This window comes from Phaseolus vulgaris, chromosome 2 (assembly GCF_051622355.1).
Source record: "Phaseolus vulgaris cultivar YP4 chromosome 2, ASM5162235v1, whole genome shotgun sequence".
NCBI classification, from domain to species: Eukaryota; Viridiplantae; Streptophyta; class Magnoliopsida; order Fabales; family Fabaceae; genus Phaseolus; species Phaseolus vulgaris.
The window spans coordinates 44041132-44063225 of NC_143499.1; the positions used below are offsets into that span (position 1 = coordinate 44041132).

The 22094-nt window shown below is 35.1% G+C and overlaps 3 protein-coding genes and 1 long non-coding RNA gene across 5 annotated transcripts; 2 read left to right on the top strand and 2 right to left on the bottom strand.

The window, feature by feature from the left end:
• The first annotated feature begins 201 nt into the window (after positions 1 to 201).
• Positions 202 to 2252, top strand: LOC137812402 (cytochrome P450 71AU50). Its single transcript, XM_068614360.2, has 2 exons — positions 202 to 1164; positions 1524 to 2252. Exons 1-2 carry the CDS (start codon positions 295 to 297, stop codon positions 2145 to 2147), a joined length of 1494 nt encoding a protein of 497 aa, XP_068470461.1. The 5' UTR covers positions 202 to 294; the 3' UTR covers positions 2148 to 2252.
• A 1892-nt stretch (positions 2253 to 4144) lies between these two features.
• On the bottom strand, positions 4145 to 6306 carry LOC137812403 (pentatricopeptide repeat-containing protein At4g19191, mitochondrial). Its single transcript, XM_068614361.2, is given in 2 exon segments — positions 4145 to 4312; positions 4315 to 6306. Coding segments are annotated over 2 exon segments (1953 nt in total). The 5' UTR covers positions 6248 to 6306; the 3' UTR covers positions 4145 to 4292.
• A 2439-nt stretch (positions 6307 to 8745) lies between these two features.
• Positions 8746 to 9578, top strand: LOC137812405 (uncharacterized). Its single transcript, XR_011081252.1, has 2 exons — positions 8746 to 8932; positions 9256 to 9578. It is a non-coding gene; the product is annotated as an uncharacterized LOC137812405 (long non-coding RNA).
• A 678-nt stretch (positions 9579 to 10256) lies between these two features.
• LOC137812404 (protein ACTIVITY OF BC1 COMPLEX KINASE 8, chloroplastic) lies at positions 10257 to 21685 on the bottom strand. 2 transcript variants are annotated; one of them, XM_068614362.1, is made up of 21 exons: positions 21066 to 21685; positions 20727 to 20862; positions 19822 to 19988; positions 18867 to 18987; positions 18627 to 18727; positions 18275 to 18373; positions 17468 to 17578; positions 17278 to 17357; positions 17080 to 17149; positions 16082 to 16155; positions 15904 to 15973; positions 15704 to 15792; positions 15074 to 15198; positions 14218 to 14298; positions 14074 to 14134; positions 13938 to 13992; positions 13755 to 13853; positions 13430 to 13519; positions 12804 to 12863; positions 12568 to 12695; positions 10257 to 10714 (listed from the first exon to the last, which is right to left on the bottom strand). In XM_068614362.1, the coding sequence occupies exons 1-20, from the start codon at positions 21528 to 21530 to the stop codon at positions 12579 to 12581; spliced, it is 2271 nt and encodes a 756-aa protein (XP_068470463.1). In that variant the 5' UTR covers positions 21531 to 21685; the 3' UTR covers positions 10257 to 10714; positions 12568 to 12578. The 2 variants fall into 2 exon arrangements, with proteins under 2 accessions (XP_068470463.1, XP_090155078.1); XM_090298952.1 differs by having other exon boundaries at positions 10257 to 12030.
• Positions 21686 to 22094: the final 409 nt, after the last annotated feature.

Consider the following 22094-nt stretch of genomic DNA (forward strand, 5'->3'; position numbering starts at 1 on the left):
TTAAAATAAAAATAAATTTATAATCTTAATTTTACATTTTAAAAAAAATCAAATTATTTTTATAATCATCAAATCACTCACAAATTTCAATAAAAAAATTTTGGTCTCAAATCCTCTTACATTTTGTGCGGATCAAATCCTCTTACTTTCCGTCATCAATCCAAACATAAACTAAGGATAAGGTCACTCTCATTAGATTGTCACCCTCAATATTTGGTTTCCTTTTAAGTCCAATTGCTTTACTTTGGCATGTAACTAAGATAAGAAGAGTTTGAAATCTCCGAAATAGCTTGAATGATTTGGTTAGCAGTTTTTGCAGTTGGGCTTACTTCCCTGTGGCTATGGAGAAGAACCAACAAAAATGGAAAGAGGTTACCTCCTGGTCCAAAAGGGTTCCCCATTTTAGGGAGTCTTCACTTGTTGGGGGCAAAACCTCATCGTGATCTACACCAACTAGCTCAAAAGTATGGACCTATCATGCACTTGCGCTTAGGCTTTGTGCCAACCATAGTTGTTTCTTCACCCCACGCTGCTCAACTCTTCCTCAAGACCCATGATCTTATCTATGCCAGTAGACCACCTCTTGAAGTTGCAAACTACATTTCTTGGGGGCAGAGGAACTTGGCATTTGCTCAATATGGTTCTTACTGGCGCAGCACGCGTAAAATGTGCACGTCGGAATTGTTAAGCCACGCCAAGATTAACTCCTTTAGACCCCTCAGGGAAGAGGAACTAGACCTGTTGGTGAAGCATCTAAGAGAAGCAGCCAAAGATGGAGCTGTGGTGGATGTGAGTGCCAAAGTTGCAGCACTCAGTGCAGACAGTGCTTGCAGAATGATTTTAGGGAAGAAGTACATGGACCAGGAGTTGGATGAGATGGGTTTCAAGGCTGTGATGAAAGAGCTAATGTACCTGGCAGCAGCTCCTAACATGGGAGATTACATTCCTTACATCGGTAAACTTGACCTTCAAGGCCTAATCAAGCGTATGAAGGTGATGCGCAAAATCTTTGATGAATTCTTTGACAAAATTATCGATGAGCACATTCAATCAGAGAAGGGGGAGGAGGAGGTGAAGGATTTTGTCGACGTCATGTTGGGATTTGTCGGTACAGAGGAATTGGGGTTCCGCGTTGAAATACCCAATATCAAAGCCATATTGCTGGTAAGGGGAACACATCATTTTTTCCTCTAACATGTTTTTTCTAAATCAAAGTCAAACATTTACTTAGTAGTTGCATGGCCAAGGATATCAAATGTTTGACATGAACTCTGCACCCCAAAGTCCTAATTGATGAGTTGATGTTACCAATCTAGTCCAATGATTTGTCATTATGCTCACTATATATTCCTCTGATAATCGAATAGAGGCTAAGAAAGAATTTTATCTTCATTTTGTATTCATCAAACTGTTTTTATCTTTTCTTATTCACACTGCCATATATGTTACACTGATACCGGTTTAGAAGCGCCTGCCATATATATATACTCTCACTCCTCTTTCACGCCTTTTTTATTGTAAAGGATCTGTTGGTTGGTTCAATAGATACTTCTGCTACAGCAATAGAGTGGACACTTTCGGAGCTGCTAAAGAATCCAAGGGTGATGAAGAAACTCCAAGTGGAATTGGAAAGCGTGGTGGGTATGAAGAGGAAGGTGGAGGAATCAGACTTAGAGAAGTTAGAGTATTTGGACATGGTGATAAAGGAAAGCCTGAGATTGCATCCAGTGGCACCATTGCTGGTACCACACCAGACCACAGAGGACTGCATGGTTGGAGATTTTTTTATTCCTAAAAACTCAAGGTTGATAGTGAATGCATGGGCTATTATGAGAGACCCAGGTGCTTGGATTGAGGCAGAGAAATTCTGGCCAGAGAGATTTGAGGGAAGCAACATTGATGTGAGAGGGCGTGAGTTTGAGCTGATACCATTTGGGTCAGGGAGAAGGGGATGTCCAGGAATACAACTTGGTCTAACTGTGATTCGTCACACAGTGGCTCAACTTGTTCATTGTTTTGATTGGAAACTGCCGAATGACATGATGCCAGATGAATTGGACATGGCAGATGAATTCGGACTCACCATGCCCAGGGCCAATCATCTTCTAGCCATTCCCTCTCAACGCCTTTACACACAAAGTGATTGATCAAGAGCAAAACGTGGTGGCAAAATATCTGTGTTATGTTTTGTTTTAAGTATTGTCTTTACTCCACACTCCACTAATGATTGCAATGGCTCTTCCGCTTAGTTACATTACAAGGTGTTTTTTTTTATCATCTTTTAAAAGAATTAGATTCGTAAAAAGTTATATAATTAAATAAAAATTACATAAATATTTTAAAATGAGTTTGAGATTTACACCCTTTTATATATAATAAAAAAAATTTAATCTCTAATCGGTGGGATTCCAACAATAAAAAAAGAATTTAATGAATGAAGTGAGACATATATTTATATATTATTTCAAATGCCATAAATGAAATAACAATTTTATAAATGAGAAAAACGTCACGTAAGTAATCGGCAAAAATTTGTAAAAGTGTATACTTTAAGGTTTTTATCTCTTTTTTATTACAATTTATTAATAAAAGAGTGTAAGTTCAAAGACTTTTCTCCTATATTAATTAAATAAGATTTTTTTTTATCAAACTTTGATATTATTGTTGTTTTCTTATCAACTTATGAGTTTCCCCAACACGTGACCATTGAATAGTCCGGAGGGACGGATCGTGGCCCACTTATTTAAACACTATTAATGTAAACAAAAGAATTCATATCATTATTTAAAGTCACTCTTTAAAAAAAATAGAAATTAAAAATATTTTTTGTAGGTGATGTATCCAGTGGCACCAATGGTGATACGACACCAGTCATGGTGATACCACACCAGTTAATAGAAGACTGCATGATTGAATGAAAATGATAGTTTGAAAATTTTTGGATTTTTTACACTATTTTGATTTGATAGGTTTAAAACTAAATATATATAATAAAAAATAAATTTATAATTAAATAATATAAAAAGTATTAAAACAATAGTATTAAAAAATTGTAATGTGATTATATAAAAAATAAGAATTGATATTTTTTCTACAAAGGATGATAGTGAATGCATGGCAATTATGAGACACCCGAGTAGTTGGAAAGAGAGAAGTTCTGGCTACAGATATTTGAAAAAAAGTAATGATACTTAACAATTCACAATTTTTATATAAGAGTTACAATTCTAAAATTATTAAACTATCATTTTCCTCGAAAAAATGTTACTTACTCCTGGTACCATTTGGGTGTGGCAGAAGGTGATGTCCAAAAACACAACTGGATCAAACTGTGATTCGTGAGACAGTGGCTCAACTTGTCCATTGTTTTGATTGGAAACTGCCAAATGACATTGACTGTTTCTTCCTTCCTCTCCATTGTACCATTATTTGATAGAGTACTTTTCAATTATATAATCTGAAAAATAATACGTATATAGAAAAAAACTTTCAGTTATGAAATTCAGAAGTTAATTTTAAATTTAAAAAATCACTTTCAGATTACATAATTTAAAATATTATAGAAAGATATTTTTTAAAATTCAAAAATTTATAGAAATAAGAGAAGAAGGTATAGAGGTGTAAAAACAACACTCAATGACATTTTGCCAGCTGACTTGGACATGGCAGATGAGTTCGGACTCAATGCCCAGGGCCAATCATCTTCTTGCCAAGCACCGAAGAACTTGACACTTGTACAAGAGAAACCTCAAAATATTATATGTATAGATATAGATATAAATATATTAATATTAATATAGATTTTAACCACCACCCGCGTGAGTTAAAATGTATACTGTTATCACTCCTCTTCATTTAATTTCATCATTCAAGTTACAGTGCATATTAAATGTTTAGCAACTCCTTTCTGATGATATATATTAGATTTATCGACTTTGCATACTAGCTTTGGTTGTAAGGTGCAGTCTACAGGATATGTCCCTGCCTACATGTAACATTTGTTTTTGGAAAATGATAGTGTGGCAACTTAAACTTTGAGTTGTATAAAACTCTGATGTGATAGGTTTATAAATAAATATATATAGTAAAGGATAAATTTGTAATTAAATGATATAAAAAAGTATTAAAATAATAGTATTAGGAGTTGTAACGTGGTTGTCCATATATCATTGGTGTTTGTTTTTTCCTCTCTCTTGGAACACGTGCATAAAATAAAAGAAATTTTAAATCAGTATTAAACTAATCCACCAAACACAGCTCTATAGACATAGTCTTTTTCTTTGTATATATCTTCACTCCCAACCTTCAACATTTCCTCTACATAACCTAGTAGTCCCTTTTTAGAATGGGAAGTCAAGCCATCTAGCATATCATATATGTACAAGGTTTGAGGGTGATCCCTATCCTCAACTGTAAATACAGTAGATCTCCCATTCACTTGAATAATACTTTGCCCAGGAGATTTCCTCAGTTGAAGATATTTCATCTTCCTTCTAATATCTGCAACTCCATCCCACATTTCAGCTGATGCATATATGTTAGCCATCTCCACATATGGAACTGCCACTTGAGGCTCCAATTCAAATAGCTGTTCAGACACATACTTACCCATCTCCATCTCATCATGAAGTTTGCAAGCAGAGAGCAATGCACTCCATATGCCAGCATCAGGTTTAAAAGGCATACTTTTAATAATTTCTAAAGCTTCTATGAGATGTCCTTTACGACCAAGAAGACCAACCATACAAGAATAATGGTCTATACCTGGGCTTATGCCGTACTTTTGTGTCATCATGTTGAAGCACTCCAATCCGCTTTCTAGTAAACCTCCATGAGCACAAGCTTGGAGAACAGCAAGAAATGTTATGTGGTTTGGTTTCATCCCTATTTCTAACATCATAAAAAATAGGTCTAAAGCATCTTTAACATCTCCATTCAAAGCACAGGCAGTAATCATGGTTGTCCAGGAGACGACAGTTCTGTTAGCCATGCCATAGAATACCTCCTTAGCATCATTAAAAGATCCACACTTGGCATACATGTCAATTAGTGCATTACAAACTACAACATTATCTTTTAATCCTTTGTTGACAGAGTAATTGTCAACCCATTTTCCTAGTTCAAGCGCCCCCGTCTGGCCACAGCCTGAAATCAAAGCAAGCACAGTAACCGAATCCGGTTTCTCACCAGCAGCTTCCATTTTATTAAACAGGGTCAATGCCTCACTCATAAATCCTTTCTCAGCGTACCCACTAATCATTACAGTCCAGGATACACAAGTTTGGTCAGACATGCAATCAAACAAAAATCTTGCCGAATGGACATCCCCGCCTTTGGAATACATACAAATAAGAGTATTCACTACACATACATCAGAATCACAACCCAACTTAACTCCATGAGAATGTACTAGCAAACCATGAAACAGTGCCTTAGGTTGCACGCATGACGAAAGCAAATTGAGAATTGTGCTAATGTCCGGGCAAAACGCACCATCTAGCATCCCTTTGTAACAATCAACAGCCTTGACATACTTTTCAAATTTCGCATATGCTGCAATCATAGAATTCCAGGACACAACAGACCTCAGACCAGTGTCAATTTCATCAAACACCATCTCTGCCGAGCCCAAGTCACCACACTTGGCATATCCAGCAATCAAAGTGTTAGCCACGGAAAGATCATCGTGAATACCAATTCGAATCCCAAAGGAATGAACTGCACCCAAAAAGGTCAGACTTCTCACGCGCAAAATGGCGTCCATGAGTAGCAAGACAGTAACTGAATCGGGACGAATCCCCGAAAGCCTCATCTGACGTAGAATACAAGACAGCCTATCAAGAAAGCCAGAGTGAGCAAAACCCAACAGCATTGCATTCCAAGAAGCAATGTCCCTGACGGGCATTTCAACAAACACATTGTGTGCATCTTCCAACTGACCACACTTGACATACATATCCACCATTGCGGTTTGTACGTAAATGTTGGATTGAAAGCGGGATTTGAGGACGTGGGCATGGATGATTTTGGAGTTTAGAAGATGGGAAAGTTTGGCGCATGCTTTTAAGAGGAAGGGGAAGGTGGAGTTGTTGGGTGTGAGTGCAGTTCGCTTCATGTGGCGAAAGAGAAGAAGAGCGTTGTGGTGATGGCCCTGATTGACAAGGTGTCTTATGTTGGAGTTCCAAGTGAAAAGGGTCCATGAACGGTTGATGCATGGAGTAACACCACCACAACAATGGCTTACCATTTCTCATTGCTCTTCTTTCCACACAACAAAGCAACAACATCATACATAAACGCTACCTATTTATTTCGCGCTCAAATGTTCAGGCCCAACATAGAAAGGGGATATATATCTCAATATTTAAGAAATATGTATATTTATTAGTTGTTAATTAACTTTAAAATTTTATTTTCAATCCAACAAACCACTTCATTAAAAAAAAATGGATTCAAAAAATTAAAAGAAAAATAATTTTTAATTGATTTTCAGTTTTTAATTAATTTTTTGTAAACATTTTAGATTTATTTGGGTTTGAAGACTTTAGTGTTTTTAAACTCTTTTTAACGCTGTTTGTTTTATTTATACTTTTCGTCTTTTTTATTAGGTGTTGAATAAAATAGTAAAAATTAACTTTTTATAAATATTTACCTATGAAGAAATATCATTAAAAATATATTAAAAAAATAAACCTAATTCATTCTCACATAACTTATTTATGAGGTATATGAGGTACGGTTTCTTCCTATTTATACACTTTAATTTGATATTATCTCATGTTCAAGAAAATATTTTAAATTATGAATTTTCTGTATTTATATACGACTCAAATACTCATTCTTTCTTAAAATATTTATCAATAATTTTAACATATACATAGTGATTTTAGCATAAATAACTTGCAAGATAAAAATTTTATTAAATGGACTAAAATTTATAACAAATAAATACTTTGTAAAGTATGAATTATGTTATGGTTAAAATTTACAATAAATAAATATTTTTAACCTTTAAATTATATTTTACATTGTAAGTTAAACAATTGATGCTGTGATACACGACTATTTTTAAATATGGATTTTTTTTTTAAATATTGAAAATTCAATTTTGAAAATATAGAAAAAAAAAGTATAGATTGATGAAATAAAAAAAAAGTCTTTAAACAATAGTCTTTTTTTTATCAGCAAAGAATAAATAAAATAAAATGAAATACTTCAAGGTATCTCAACCCTTATACAAAATCCCAAAACCAAGTTTTCTAGTACCCTGTTACAGGAATCCGACAGACACTACATTACATATCAAAGATAAAATTCCAAACAAAATACAGAAACCCAACAAATACTGTTACCTCACCCCACCAAATATGTCACACTCTCAATCAAAAACATACACCCAACAACTAAATACATCTAACAACTAAAACATAGTCTTTAGCAACAGGTTGAAGTACCATACCCAAGTGTCAAGCACAACAAACCAATACAAGGCATAACATCAAAACAACTAAACCATATCTTTGTAGCAAGCTGAGTTGTACCAAAAAAACCTATTACTAACAACAACAATCCAATCCTACGAGGAGGATGTATAAGCCAGAAAACCCCCAAAAACACTTAAACAGCTTCCCAATCTGGCCACACCAGTAACCAAAAGAACCACATATCCTTTTGCTTCAGCTCAAACTTCATAAAAATTCCAACACCAAACCGATAATCATGCATAGAGTCACTTCCTTTATCGCAGTCCAGAACAACATTCCTACCCTGCCAAAAAGAAAAGACCAAGACAACCTACACAGACATACAATACCTTCCAAACTTCAATCCAACCTTGCCTGATAGGATTTACCGATGAGACCTGCACAAAACCATACCACAACTACCAGGACAGGAAACAAAACGTTAGTTAAATAAGACAAGGAATCAGTCTTTCAAATACCTCATACCCAGCCACCCTAAACAATAACAGTCTTATTAAAGAACAATTATTATAATAGTAAACTATTGAAAATACATTATTGTAATATTGAAAACACTTAAATATTATATATAGTAGTGGTCTTGCAAATACCTAAGGTTTGGTGATTTCATTATCTTTAAAGCATTCCACAAGTTGGTGTCTAACGTGACTTTTAAGTTATTTTGGTTGAAGACACACACAGAAGTTGAGCACTATGAACTATTATATCCTTAAGATTGTACTATTAAAAAATCCTTAAGATTATCAACAACAAAAACCACGTACCAATTGCACTAACATTAAGGATTTACTCGCATAATGTGCAGAGCTTCGAAGTTACAAGAGGTGGTTCGTTCCGAAGAATTCTTCAAGGTAGAAAAACTCGAAATCAAAATTAGTTTTTAAGTTAGAAGGTGGATCAATGGGATGATTGATGGTTAAAATAGGTGAAATAATGAAACATGGGTTAAATATATAATATTTTGTGGCAGATCTTTAGTCTTACGTGGGATCTGTTCTTACCTCTGTTGGGTGGCTATATATATATTATTTGATGTGAGAAAAGACCAAGATCATCCAACCTAGTTCTTGAAGATCGAGCTATGTTGCCGAGGAATCCGGGGACAGGTCAAAGAAGAATGCTGAAACACCCTTGATTCAATATACATTATATCAATAAATAATATAAACTATCAGCATCGTGTCAATGCTGTCGCCTGAATTTTCAAAACCTCAATTCCTTGTTACTATAGCTACTCCTTTCTACCTCTGCGCGCACACACATATAAATATATAGAAACCCTACAGCTTTTGGAATAGGCTGGCTGGGTAGCTATGTCCTATGCAATGAAACTGTTCATACCTGCTTTGTTTCTATTTCTGGTGCTTACCTTCAATGTCACGTATGTTTTTCAAGGGGAAGCACTTATCAGCGAAGGAGTTGTGGCTTCTGGGAGTTCTGCAACTATTGTGAGTTTGAATCTCTCCTCTGTAATCTACATCTTGATAACTTTGTTATTGGTTGATTTAATTTATGGGAATAGGTTAAGAGTGTAATCTTTGTATACTGCTAGTAACAATATATATATATCAATCTATCATGAATGATCATTATTATGTTTTTTAAGATAATTATTAATTACTAAAAAAAAATCAACAAATTTGTTGTACATTATCATTAAGTAAATACAATTGTAATGAAACTCGTACATACTCTCACAAATGATAAATGGAGATGTGAATAGGGTTTGATCAATGTTTCTCTTTGGGAGTAACTAGATTTAATTATGCAGACAGGTGGCTGTGAAAAGCAAAGGGGTGAATGCAGGGAAGAAAGTAGTGGGTCGGAAGAAAGTGTACTAGAGAATGAAGATTATGTCTATACCAACTCCATGCCTTAGATGTTGAAGTTTAGGTTCGTTGCTTGTCTTGTAGTAAGAGGAATTCTTGTGGGGGATAATGTGTTGAGTTCTTGTGGGGGATAATGTGTTGAGGTTGTTCAATTCATTTCAGCTTTTCCAAATCTAAAGCTACCACACTGACTATTGTAAAGGGTCTATAACTTTTTATTTATTGTTTACTGGTTTATAACATTAGTGACGATGTTGTTTCTTCAGCAGTTAGACTTAGACTCTTCTTGCAGTTGAGTGGTATTTGATTAGTAAAGCTGTATCTGTCTTCTCGATTAGAGTTGGCTCATTAACTAACAATGCTTGCAACATTTTTCACTATTAAGTAAATTTTATGAGAGTTCAGACTAACTGACCCTTCGGAAGCTTTTGCTTTTACTAATTATTTATCACGTAAAAATTAAGAACAAGTCAACTAAGTTTTAAAATTTTATTCTCTATTGTTTCAGTAAAATATAATATAAAAAGCTTTAACAAAACTAGATGGTAGATTATTTGGATATAATTAATTTCTAACATTCTTATATTAGACCTTAAGCGTTAACTATATTAAAATAGAGAACAGTATAATATGAAGCTAACAGAGCATGCCTATGTGGATGTCTTCATAAATCGCAATTCTCTATAAAAAGTCCAGTAAAGTACGATATAGTACCAAAATAAAAATTCTCAGTATTTACCTATGCAATGATCATCTCTTACTTTTCTTGGTGCATAAGCATATTAGTATTTATAAAAGAGTGAGAGTAGAACATATCAGGGAAGACTACACATAAAAAGGTACCGGAGAAAATCATTTGATGATTGCACAATTGTGAACCTAATCAGACGCTCAGGCCAAGAAACAGAAACCATAAAAACTGCATTTTCTGACATCCATCATATCTATGACAAATACTTACATTTGTATTTCATTGGAGAAATTTATGTACGTCAATTACAAGTAAAGCTTCCCGCTGTCAAACTATACTGGAAGCTCCACCATACAATATGGTGAGTACAACCATAAACGCTACACTAATGCCTATAAAATTTACAACATGGATGAGGTAAGAGAAACACTAATAAATGTTATTTGATAATAAAAGCTTGCAACGAGGTCCCATCGGGAGTCGTGTTGATGACAAAAATGTGGGTTATCAATTGGTTAGCTTTGCCCGATCACTTTAGCAAAGCAAAGGAGAACAATGGCCTCCAGCATGCCTGCCAGCCTTGGCACATGCTGATGTATTCCAAGATGTTTAGCTCTTAGTTTGAGCTCCAAATCATTTTTGTGAGCCGGAGGTTGGCTTGTATGTTGTCATCATGACCGTAACAAAAAAAGACACATGTCCTCCTAAATCTGTAATGGATCAAACGAAATAAATATAAGTGCATGGAGTATGGCAGCATGCCAAGAACCCAAAACAGTGTTCAATAAGAACTACAAAATATATATATCAACCCATTTACAAGGTAAGCCCCGTATTTGTATCTCAATTATGTAACCGACTCTGCAAATTAGAATTACATGTTTAAGATTTCTGACAAACACACGATGTTCATACTTGGTATACAAACATCATATTACATGAGAATATATCTCAAGAAATCTAAGAATTTTCACAATATTATATTTAATTGATCATACCAAGAAATAAGGTTTTTGAAATTTGAATTTCCCTACATTTCAGTTACCTAGAAGGAGAAGAGAGCCAGCCAACCAAAATCCCTACAAATCTATTTCAGTTAAAAAAAATCATTTTTAAACTTAATAAATAATCGTTAAATTTCCCGTGCATAGCACGGATTAAAACACCAGTACAATACAGAGACCAGAATGCATAGACCCAAATTAATATACTTTGACTTGAAGTTAAGAGGTAAACATCAGAATTTGCATTTATCTGTCAGTCGCTAAGATCCTGCAACCCCTTAAATAACATCTTGTTGATCCAAAAAGCAGGTAGATCTCCATTAGGAAGAAGGTTGCAATGGTGGGAATGGGATACTACATCTAGACCCAAAACTTCAAGATAATGAGTATATGGATCGTTTTGCTCAAATATTTGTTATCGTCAGTGTAACCCATTATTAATCAGTGTAGGCTTCATCACTCACTTGAACATTCTTCCTCTCAAAGTGTAAAACCAAATATGTATGCTCCCCCCTACAGATGGGGTTTAGCAGCCAAAGTCTTCTTAAATGCTCCATCTACAACTTTGTTGTGACTGAACTCGTGGCAAATATCTGCCCAACAAAAACATCTTAAATACTTGCTGGGAAGCTAGAGTGAGCCCCAGAGGACATAGACCTACACCTACTACATTAATGGGTGAAGTGAAAGAGCAAGCAGCTAGACGACACATCTTAACCTAAAACCTTAAGACATATATGGGTCATTCCTCTATATTTTCCCCACTTAACTTATGCCTAACAAATGTCGGATTTCATACTCACTTCACTTGAATTCCCCAGGGTACAAAACAATGAGAATTTGTCCCATTACAAGGATTCTGACTTACGGTGATCATTACACTACAATAAAAAAGAAAGAAATAGAACACAAGTAAAAGGGTGTAACCAGGATACCAGTTTTTATTCTTTGCTCAAGGACCAATAGATGATCATGGCCATATGTAATTAATAAAAGACCTATTATCCACGTGATAGTTGATTCTGTTTCAAAATTGTAACATAAACAAATTGATTAGCCACTGTCAACACATTAAACCCTAAACACAGTGTGCTACTGTGCCTGTTACTTGGATGATACCAACAAGTAACATTTCCTCACATCTAAAATTGGCAAGTTGCATGTTTAAACTCACAATAAATTAGTTTCAAACTAAGACCAAATTATATAAAAGCATTCAATTCATAAGGTTCCCAACCATAGTGGGGTCTGATATGAAAGGCTCAAATCTATGCAACGTAGAGACTGGGAGCAGGGAAAAAGAAACAAAGACCATAAAAAGGACAGCACATAGCACCAGCCTCTTCCATCTTTGTCTTTGGGATGGGTAAAATGTGCACAACCTTACTCACAAGAATGAGAGGCTGTTTGCACAACTAGAACCCATATCCACAGGTCCCAAGGCTTAAACAGATACCATGATGTGGAAATAAACGGCATGTAAAAAACAGGCCAAATAATCTTTTTGACCATCTAATTCACATTTGGCATAGTATCTTAAAAAAAAAAAAAAAAATTACCGAGTAGTTGCTTATGCAGTCCCTGTAACCAGCCTTTCCCGTTCATCTAGCTTCTTGATCTTCACAATGCCAAAGAGCACTTGAAAACCAAAGATTACACAGAACACATATGCTATAGTGGCAGGCACCTGAAAAAGATGGCGTGAAATTACAAATGAAAAAGTGCCACTACTACCAGACTATCAATTAATTGAATTGAAAATCACTACAAAAAAGATAGGATGAGAACAGCTTACCCTAATTGAGTTCAGATACAGAATTGTTGCAAGATTTATTAGGCTCCCAGCAGCTATTGCCTATCAATTGACAAAAAGGCAACATAAATATGCATTATCCGGGCAACTTTTTTCATCTCTTGTCATATACACATATCATAAATATATCCAAAGTATTGGTTCTAAAAAAGCATCCACATGGCTAATAAAAAGCCAACTTACTATACACATCCATTATTCACTCAAAAATCTCTTGAAAGTTAAGAATATTAGATTGTTTTTTAAGTAATTTGAAAAATAATGATTCATGCCTTCCCAAAACATGAAAATACTCCTGCACTCAAGGCACTCACAAACGTCCCAAACTAATAAAAGGAGAAATACAAATTTGAAGGCAGGTAAGCTTATCCAGTATAGTTCTATGTCGTCAGAGCAGGACTAGGTCCATTTCATTTCCACAATTTAGCATGTGTTGTTATTGCAAGTCTATTTGCAAAAAAGCAGACAATTTTACAATCAATACTATATGAAGGGCATGCATAGCTACAGAAAATGACAACAGGCTGTTTTAAATGGACTCAATCACTCAAACCAAATCCCAAGAAATTAATTTAAACTTCACTGAGTTAGAGGTCAGATTTACTCACATTTCCTATTGTCTTCTGGACAGTGGCAATACGCTGGAATGCCCTCTCAGATTCCAATGTTCGGACTCGGAGCTTTAGGTCACCTTGCTCCTGTGCAAGAATAAGGGGCAGGAGGATGTGATCTAGAATTCTAGAACAAACAAACGATGCAAATCAAACAAACAACTGTGTGTGCGTGTTGGTTAGACTTTTGAAAGTTGCTTAATAGATATTCCCAGATCCCAGCGCAGGAAATGGATAAGTGACTCTTTGTTTCCTCGGAGTAAACAAGTTATGTTAAGCATAGCACACAACCTAATTATGTCTACAAAAATCCCATACATACCAATCTTTGGATGATTGCAGCAAGCTTTTCAACCCTATCAGCCTGTCTAAATAAATTGTAAAATGCTTGAGATTGTCTGTCCCATCTCTTTCTCAAGTCCTGTACATTTAAAAGAAAGATATGAGAAAGGAAATCATAATACTTGTCCAAACTTCAAACATGGAAGAACAAGTCTGTGACTACCTTTAGGATAACTTCAACTCCTGCCTCACGGAATCTTAACAACTCTAGAGCATAACTACAGGACCAGGAAAGATATCAATGTTAGATATGCAAAGCATATAATTAAAACATTATAAACTATGAACACAATACTCACGGCTTGGCAATTTCCGTAATATCAAAACGAGGATCAAGGCCCTTTCCAATGCCATCCAACACTGCAACAAAGGTAATTACTGGTTACCTTGCAGTCATAGGCATAGAACGTACAAAAGTAACACATTAAACTCCCAATATTCACCTGAGAAGGCTCTAACAACAAATGTGAATGTAGCAGGAAACCGAAAGGGCTGGTCTGCTGCAATGGCTAATAAATCCTCACCTGTTTAAAGTACGAGAGTTACAAGTAAGTGATAAGGGATTGCAAAATGTAACTGAACTATAAATCATGCTTGGTTTGATGGAATGAAATGGGAATGGTAATTATTTGCTATGAAAAGAAATAAAATGATGACTTCATTTCTTCTTTTATGTTTCACATGCTATGGCCTTTCCAGTGTGAGCCAACCAGATTTTGGGCTCAGGCTTTTCCTTTTTTGGTCTAAAACAAACATATTGATCCAAAAAAGATTAGGCATTCGAACAGGTAAGCCGGATGAGATGGGCCAATTTTAAAACATGTTGTAAATGGAATTGTATTCCATCACTTCTGCAATGCAATACATATTCCCATAATTGTACCCCGAATGTCCATTCCTATTCCAATAACTTAACCAGAATGGGAATAGGAATGAACAATCCCATTTTACCAAACTTGCACTCCAAGGAAGTACTGAAAGTTCCGACATGCAAAATTCTTATAGTTGACACAACAGGTCATGTCAAACTTTAAAAAGAAATCACTTTAACCAATCAGAAAACCAAGTTCAAAAGGTATAGTATATCAAACTATATATAGCTTTTCACCAGACCTACTTGAGTGCCAGTGGATATAAGTCAACAATCCATAACATAACCCATAGCCAAAACAATATATCCTTCAATATAACTCATCTGGTTTTTATCTTCTCATATGACTCATTTCATAGACAATAATTGTTTATTATGCATACATTCAGATAATCTAAACTTAAAGACAAATTAGACAGCTGCATTACCAATAGCCGCCAGACGTTCTTTCTTCTTCATTACTTTTTCATCTTTGCTTAATGGCTTTTTGAATCCAAGTTCAGCTGTTGCCATCTCTCTCTCTCTCCTTTGTGCAGCCAAACGCTCTTCAAAGCTATAAAAAAACAAAGTTCAAGAGCTCAAGGTCAGATATTGTAGAAGGTTGCTAACATAACTACTGAGTACAGATATTCTAAACCATAAAAATATTAGTGGGGATATAGGATTAAAATATCAACAAGTAGTCAGAAATTTGCAGTTACAATTTTCAAATAAATATTCCTATTTCTTTTTCTTTGGCGGGAGAAAAAGTTAAGACTTTGACTGAGTCACCGCAATTTGATCCTACCACTTGAGGCAACCCTAGTATCACAATTTTCTATAGCATAACTAATCCGGACAGCCAACTACTCCACAAATTCCAATCAGGAACAAAATTTTCCTTATCCCGGCTAAAAGGCTTAGAATCTTCTTAAGTAGTTTTAAGAAGCCTCTGCAGGAATCACAAATTACAATCAATAATTGACATGTTACTGCAACTGATAATTATGATATTGATTTATAGAAATACTACTTCTACATGTTTAATGTATTCCTACTAAATGGATTAAATAAATTACCTATTAAGGAAGAACTGGGCTGTTCGTCTAACTGCAGTCATATCTCCAGTTGGGACAAGAACACCCATTTGAATCATTGATTGAAGGACCTGCATCGGTATACAAGCTTCATTTGGTGAGTAATTTAAAATTGAGAATGGAATATCATGCTAGATTCTTCATGGCATTTATGGAACACCGTCCATAAAAACCAACTATACCTTTTCTGGATTCTTCTCATAAATTCCATAAAAAGCTTCAAGTAAACCTTCTCGAATATTTTGACTGATACTGTAAGGTGCAACACCAATCATAACAGCAAATGTATTCATCAAATCAAAAAATGTGTTTGACTAGTACTACCATATTGTAAATATACAGAAAAGATAAAGACAATACCTTCCCATCATTCCGAAATCATAAAAGATCAATCTTCCACCATTGACATCATCAACTGCAATATTTCCTGGATGCTGCATGAACAGTATAAATATTATTTACAACTTCCAAGAGTATCAAATTGAACCCTATAGTGATAATCATCAAATATGAAAAATCGTTATCCCTCATTCAACACAATTTCTTCCCCAGCCAGAGAAGGAAAAAAGGCATGGCAAGGCAACATTTTAACGAGTCCCTAACATGGTATTTTGGATGCTTGGTACTATTCCTCATCACAGGAAGTTACTTCTAATGCCCTCGTGAATAAGCTCTAGGGAAGCTTGCCGAGGTAATAGATGATAATCTATATGACACAAGCAGCAAGGTTCTTGTACCTCAGGCAAAAGATGCTTAATGTCACAGTACAGGAGCAAATTCAGAGATAGTAAACATTGCATGTTGGCTACACCATACAATTTACCGGATACAAGAAAATCCAAACAAATTAATGCTCTACTTCGATTAGAAGTAAAATACAGACAAAAAATATGCAATAGATGGAAGTAAAAGAGAAATAAAGTAGAAAATTGTCTTCAAGAATAGAAACAAGAAGGAAATGGAGAAATTTCTCTCCACTTGAAAGGAAGAGTGGGTAAGCATAAATGAATTGTATAAAAAGCCTTTCAAACTAATTAAAAACTATATTTAAATAAAAAATTTAAACCTTTTAATGTATTATATTTTTCTTTAACATAAAACCATCTATTTTTTTGTTATAAAGATATTTATTAATTTTAAAAAAAGTACACAAAAAATCACACTCAAACATTTTTCTCCATTTTCATGACAACTTTGGGGTTGGGTATATACGGGACCCACCCAAACACATCCTTCCTATTTCTCCTCTTTAAACAAACACTGAAAATTTAGTATTTCCAGCCAATCTCTTCTCCCTTATTCAAACAAAATAAGTCATGAGACAACTCAACAATTTTAAGAACAAGAATAGTACGCACAGGGTCAGCATGGAAGAAACCATGTGATAAAATCTGCTCCAAATAAGACTCCACTGCATATCGCCCTAACCTGTAGAAGATAAAGTATACATTATGTTATTTTTGAATTTCAAAAGCCATCATCAATTCTTAAAATTCACAGAAGTAGAAGAGAAAATGCCAATAGTAACTGCTTGAAGAAATTCAGATGACATTAACCTTTTGCGATCAACACCAAGTTCATCTAAAGCTTGTATTTTATTTATTTTAATCCCGGGAACATATTCCATTGTCAGAATCTGCATTTGAAAAATAGTTAAAGTACATATATAAATAAGAAATACATCATAAGTAAAATGGGAAAGATGTATAACTGCAATGTTTTATCTATGAGAACTGAATGCTAAACCTGTGGTGTGGTATAATCCCAGTATATTGCAGGGACTTTCACATAATCCAATTGCTTAAAGTTACTCGCAAATAGTTCAGCATTAACAGCTTCCTTGGTGTAATCAATCTCCTGAAAATATTTAACTCGTGTTACATTAACAAGGATCAGATAAAGTTGAGGATGTGCAGGAAACATGTGCAAACATCTGCAGAAACAAGAACAAGATCCATAAATTAATACCCAAAACTTATTAATCTGCTAAAGTGGTCCTTTATACATTGGTGCTAAGCTCTAAAACTTGAAACATGAAAAGCAATAATGTTGTTCAAGGTTTAAGAAAACAACTGGTGACATGAAATTCTCAACAGGCATGACTCTTGCTGAAGCATTATAATTTACATTTAAAAACCAAAAGCCCCTCTTTTCCATTTTACTCCACTTAGCCAGGTAAATTTGCCAGTCGCCTTATACCTTCTTTCAAAACTAACACTTATAGTTTTCACCTTTCTGTTTACATAAAGAGCGTCCAAATAAACCTTCAGTAATCTTTACTAAAATTTTGTAATGATTTTTTCAAGCATCAAATGGAACTTCATTGGTTTCCCCACATGGAATTCCAAAAAAGAGCAAAGCCAGCTTCTTGACACTTCTCAAGAACCTGAACCTAATCAAACTCTAAATGAGTCGCTATGCAATCTTTACATTTGATTACACCAGAGCAGAATGACATCTTTATGATGGGAGAGCCAGTGGACCAAACACGTGACTTTCTTCAGTTAATCTCAAGCAACCTAAGAATGACACGATATTCCAGAATATCATCACCTGATATAAAACAGAGGCACACTCGTCATAAATAGCAACCCAATCCCTCTTTGCACCATCTGATTTAGGATCAATTTTTTGAAGATACTCAGCAATGACCTGGAGGGGGTAAAAAAAGGCCAAGTATCAGTGGTTTACCCAGTTCTGCAAGTCTTCAAAGGAAGCAAGTTCTATTAGTAAAAATCCTTCATATAAGAAAAGTAAAATTAAAACAAAGTTCAAAATTTGCCAATATTGGAAGGTTATTAAATATAAGAAATTAAGTTAAAGGGCAGTAATAGAATTGTCAGGGAGTAATATCACATTTTCGCACACGACTAGAAGTGCAAGCACTATGTTAAACGACACTGACCCTCAGGTTTTTAAGATCAATATCAAAAAGATCTTTGAGACCAGGCCTTTGCACTTTAACAACAACCTCCCGCCCACTTAATCTTGCACGGTGAACCTGACCTGCATTGGGGAAAAAGATCTTCACATTTCTTTGTTCTCATCAAATATTAAACCTAAAGCCAAGGTACATTTAATTGGATTTCCTTCTCTGATTTCACATTTACTATTACATATATGTGTGAAGTAAAATATTCATTACCAAGACTTGCAGCAGCTATTGGTTCATGGTCAAAATGATCAAAGATGTTAGCTAAAGGAGATCCAAGTTCTTCTTCGACAATAGCCATAGCAGTCTCTGAAGGAAATGGAGGAACTTGATCCTGAACCCAGAAAATCAGGTAAGTTAGGCTTTTGAATAAATGCAACCTTAATATGTTTCATACTTCTCCATTTAACCTTTCTTTTTTTTGTTGTGTGTGATCTCAAAATTATTGTCATCATCTTTCTAAACTCCAAGTGAAACATTCACACTCATTAACGTCAAACAGCATCATTTGTTGCCAAACTAAAAAAATAAGATTTACAACTAACACCTGAAGAATACAAGGATAACAATGCCTCTACTCAACCTTTAAAAAGGAAAATTTGTTTCTTATGAAATTAATAATTCAAATACAAATGTACACAAGTCAAAATGAATTTGGTAAGAAAATAATACATGATTTCTTAGAAAGGCAATAAATTATCAAAAAAATATAATAAATTTCAGATTAATACCTTCAAGAATAAATATCCTCATAGGGATTCATAATGACTGTGTAATGAACAAATTTTCATAGAACTTTAGCAGCAAAAATGCACACAGAGACATTCGCCCTCAACATATTTCGCAAGTATTTTCTTTTCTTTTCAACAATTAAATTATCTGAATTCATAAGATCATAAAGAGGCTAAAAGAGTAAATGGCTTTATTAATAATCCTTTACTCAACAAGAAACAAAAGGAGACGATCGCAAAACAACAACTAATAGAAAGTTAAACCACAAATAAAGATATAATTGAAGAACAAATCTAGAAGCTAGGGAAATTTTCCTATTCTTCTGAAACTATAAATACCATAAATAAACTGGATATAAAAAAAGGAAATATAACATAACAACAATGCAAGGAAATAATCTTATAATATAAGTTCAAAACAAAAACCCCAACTCCACCTGAAGTTCAGACAACTGGTCAACATATTCTTGTGGAAGAATGTCCACTCTTGTAGAGAATTGCTGGCCAACTTTGATAAAAGTAGGACCTAATCTCAGAATGCTCTCCTTCAGCCACTTGGCAAGGGTCTTTCGCCTTAAGGTTTTCTTCTCCTCTGTCATTCCTCCTGTAAATAGTATCTTTTGAGTGAATTAAAACACAAATGGTAGCATTGTTGAGATTCCTCAAATCAATGAAAAACACTTCACAATTTATATGTTAACCCTAAATTCATAACACTGAGATTAACAGGTTCAAACATGCACTTGGGCATTTGAAAGTGTATTAAGAATCAACTCTGGCCAACATAATTAACTTACCAAAGTTTTCCAATTAGTGGACTTTAAGTTCATATGCATAATAAGAAATAAATGTGTTCCAAACCCCGTAGACATATAGCGACACTGCAGGATTCTAAATCTCAAGATATCTAAATAATCAAATTATGACTATAAGGGTTCACATACTTACTATTTAAATTATTGCTCTTAGTTTCCATTTCCCACGGCTAAAAAGATAAATTTCTCTACCAAATGTTAAAATCGCTAGTTGATGCTGTATGATTGCAATTACTCAAATGCTCACTCAACTAACTTAATACTAGAACTCCAACACCCAAGGAATGATGCTTAATCGTATCGGATATTTAGTTTTACAAGTACCGTTCCTAGAATCCTCTACTGTTAGAAAAACACTCCCACTAGTAACACATTGAATACACTCTGCATTTGTTTATCGAATCAATAAAATCAACATATAATGGATCCCAAGTTCCTCCATCATGAACACTCTTAAGAATCTTTTCAGCAAATTCCTGAACATTGAACACCTCATTCGCATCATGCCGAGAAGCCAAACAACAAACCTCTATAAGAGAACTTCCGATTATTCAGCCAAGACTTGAAAATAAATGTTATAACAAATCCCCAGATCTCCAACGTCCTCTGGATCATCGAATAAGTCTTGAACCTGCTCCATCGACCTCCAGGAGCAACCGCCACCTGCAAAACAAAATCACAAGTTCATCTCACTCATCCAACCTTTTTTATTCCCCTCTTCCTGCAGAGAGCCAAAGACTTAATCGCTTCGAGATATAAATAAAGATTTATGTGAAAGGTTAACTTCTCCTAGCAAATGTAATTTCATACGCACGAACCAAAAGATGAAACACCTAAATAATCAACGCTGTACAAGACAACCATACCTCAACCGGTGCTTCCGCACTTTGTTTTTTGAACCACGCGTCCTCTTTACCAATCTCCTCCAACCTCCTCTTCCGTCCATCCTCTCTCCGTTTCGACGATTCCATAAAATCTTCCACCACCACTTCCGTCGCCACACCATTGCCATTGCCATTCACGTACTTCACCAAGCTTCCATTCGCGTTCTCACTTTGCCTAACGCCGGATACGCCGTTTACGTAACCGTTAACGCCGCCGTTGTCACCGCGTCCGCTCGCAGCAACTCCGTTCCCACTCCACTTGACGTCATTCACTCTGTCAATGACGGCACCTTCTTCCTTGACGGCGCGGATAGCAGCATTGCGCCTAGAGCTCCGAGGAACATGATAGCGAGAGTGAAATCTGGAGAGAGAACGGCGTCGTTTGGTGGCGATTTGCGGAGCAAGAAATTTGAGTTGGAGTGAGAGTAGAGAAGCAGAGGAAGCCATTGATTGATGAGTGAGAGAGGGCGAGAGAGAGTGATGGATCAAAGCGGAACCCTAGATTTCATCGGAATGGGATTTGAAGGTGGGAGTAGGAGAGTGAAGAAACGAGGAAGAGAAAGGGAACGAAGACAGAGCAAAAGTTGAAGTGAAGTTTACATAAAAACAAAAAGGAGGAGAAGGGGTGGTAATAAGGAGGACACGTGGCAAGAAAGATGAGACGTGAAGGTTTTGTGGCATTGTGATTGGTGGGAATTTTCGCGAGGTGCGTTCAGCCACAAAGGACTTCTGCTTGCGTGGAAGATATTTGGACGCTTTATGCTGACGTGTCCGATCCCATGATTTTGGCTTGCCAATAACAATTCACGGCTATGCATCCGAGATAGCATACGTCGTCCATTCACAACTGTTATATCCTCTCCTTTTTTTTATACATATATTCACTATAAATTTATATATGTTATGCCACATAATATTAGATAAAAATTTATATAATATATTTATTTAAATAATTGTATTGTATGTATTTGTTATGAAAAAATTATTTATTTATTTTTACTTATATAACAT

What these genes read in the sequence shown, in the direction of transcription:
- LOC137812404 (XM_068614362.1), bottom strand. Translation starts at nt 21,530, where the DNA reads ATGGCTTCCTCTGCTTCTCTACTCTCACTCCAACTCAAATTTCTTGCT. An exon ending in ACCAGTTGTCTGAACTTCAG is followed by an intron (nt 18,988 to 19,821) that starts GTGGAGTTGGGG and finishes TTCTGGGTTCAG; the next exon opens with GATCAAGTTCCTCCATTTCC. An exon ending in GGGATTATACCACACCACAG is followed by an intron (nt 17,358 to 17,467) that starts GTTTAGCATTCA and finishes TTTCAAATGCAG; the next exon opens with ATTCTGACAATGGAATATGT.
- LOC137812402 (XM_068614360.2), top strand. Translation starts at nt 295, where the DNA reads ATGATTTGGTTAGCAGTTTTTGCAGTTGGGCTTACTTCCCTGTGGCTA. An exon ending in ATATCAAAGCCATATTGCTG is followed by an intron (nt 1,165 to 1,523) that starts GTAAGGGGAACA and finishes TTTATTGTAAAG; the next exon opens with GATCTGTTGGTTGGTTCAAT.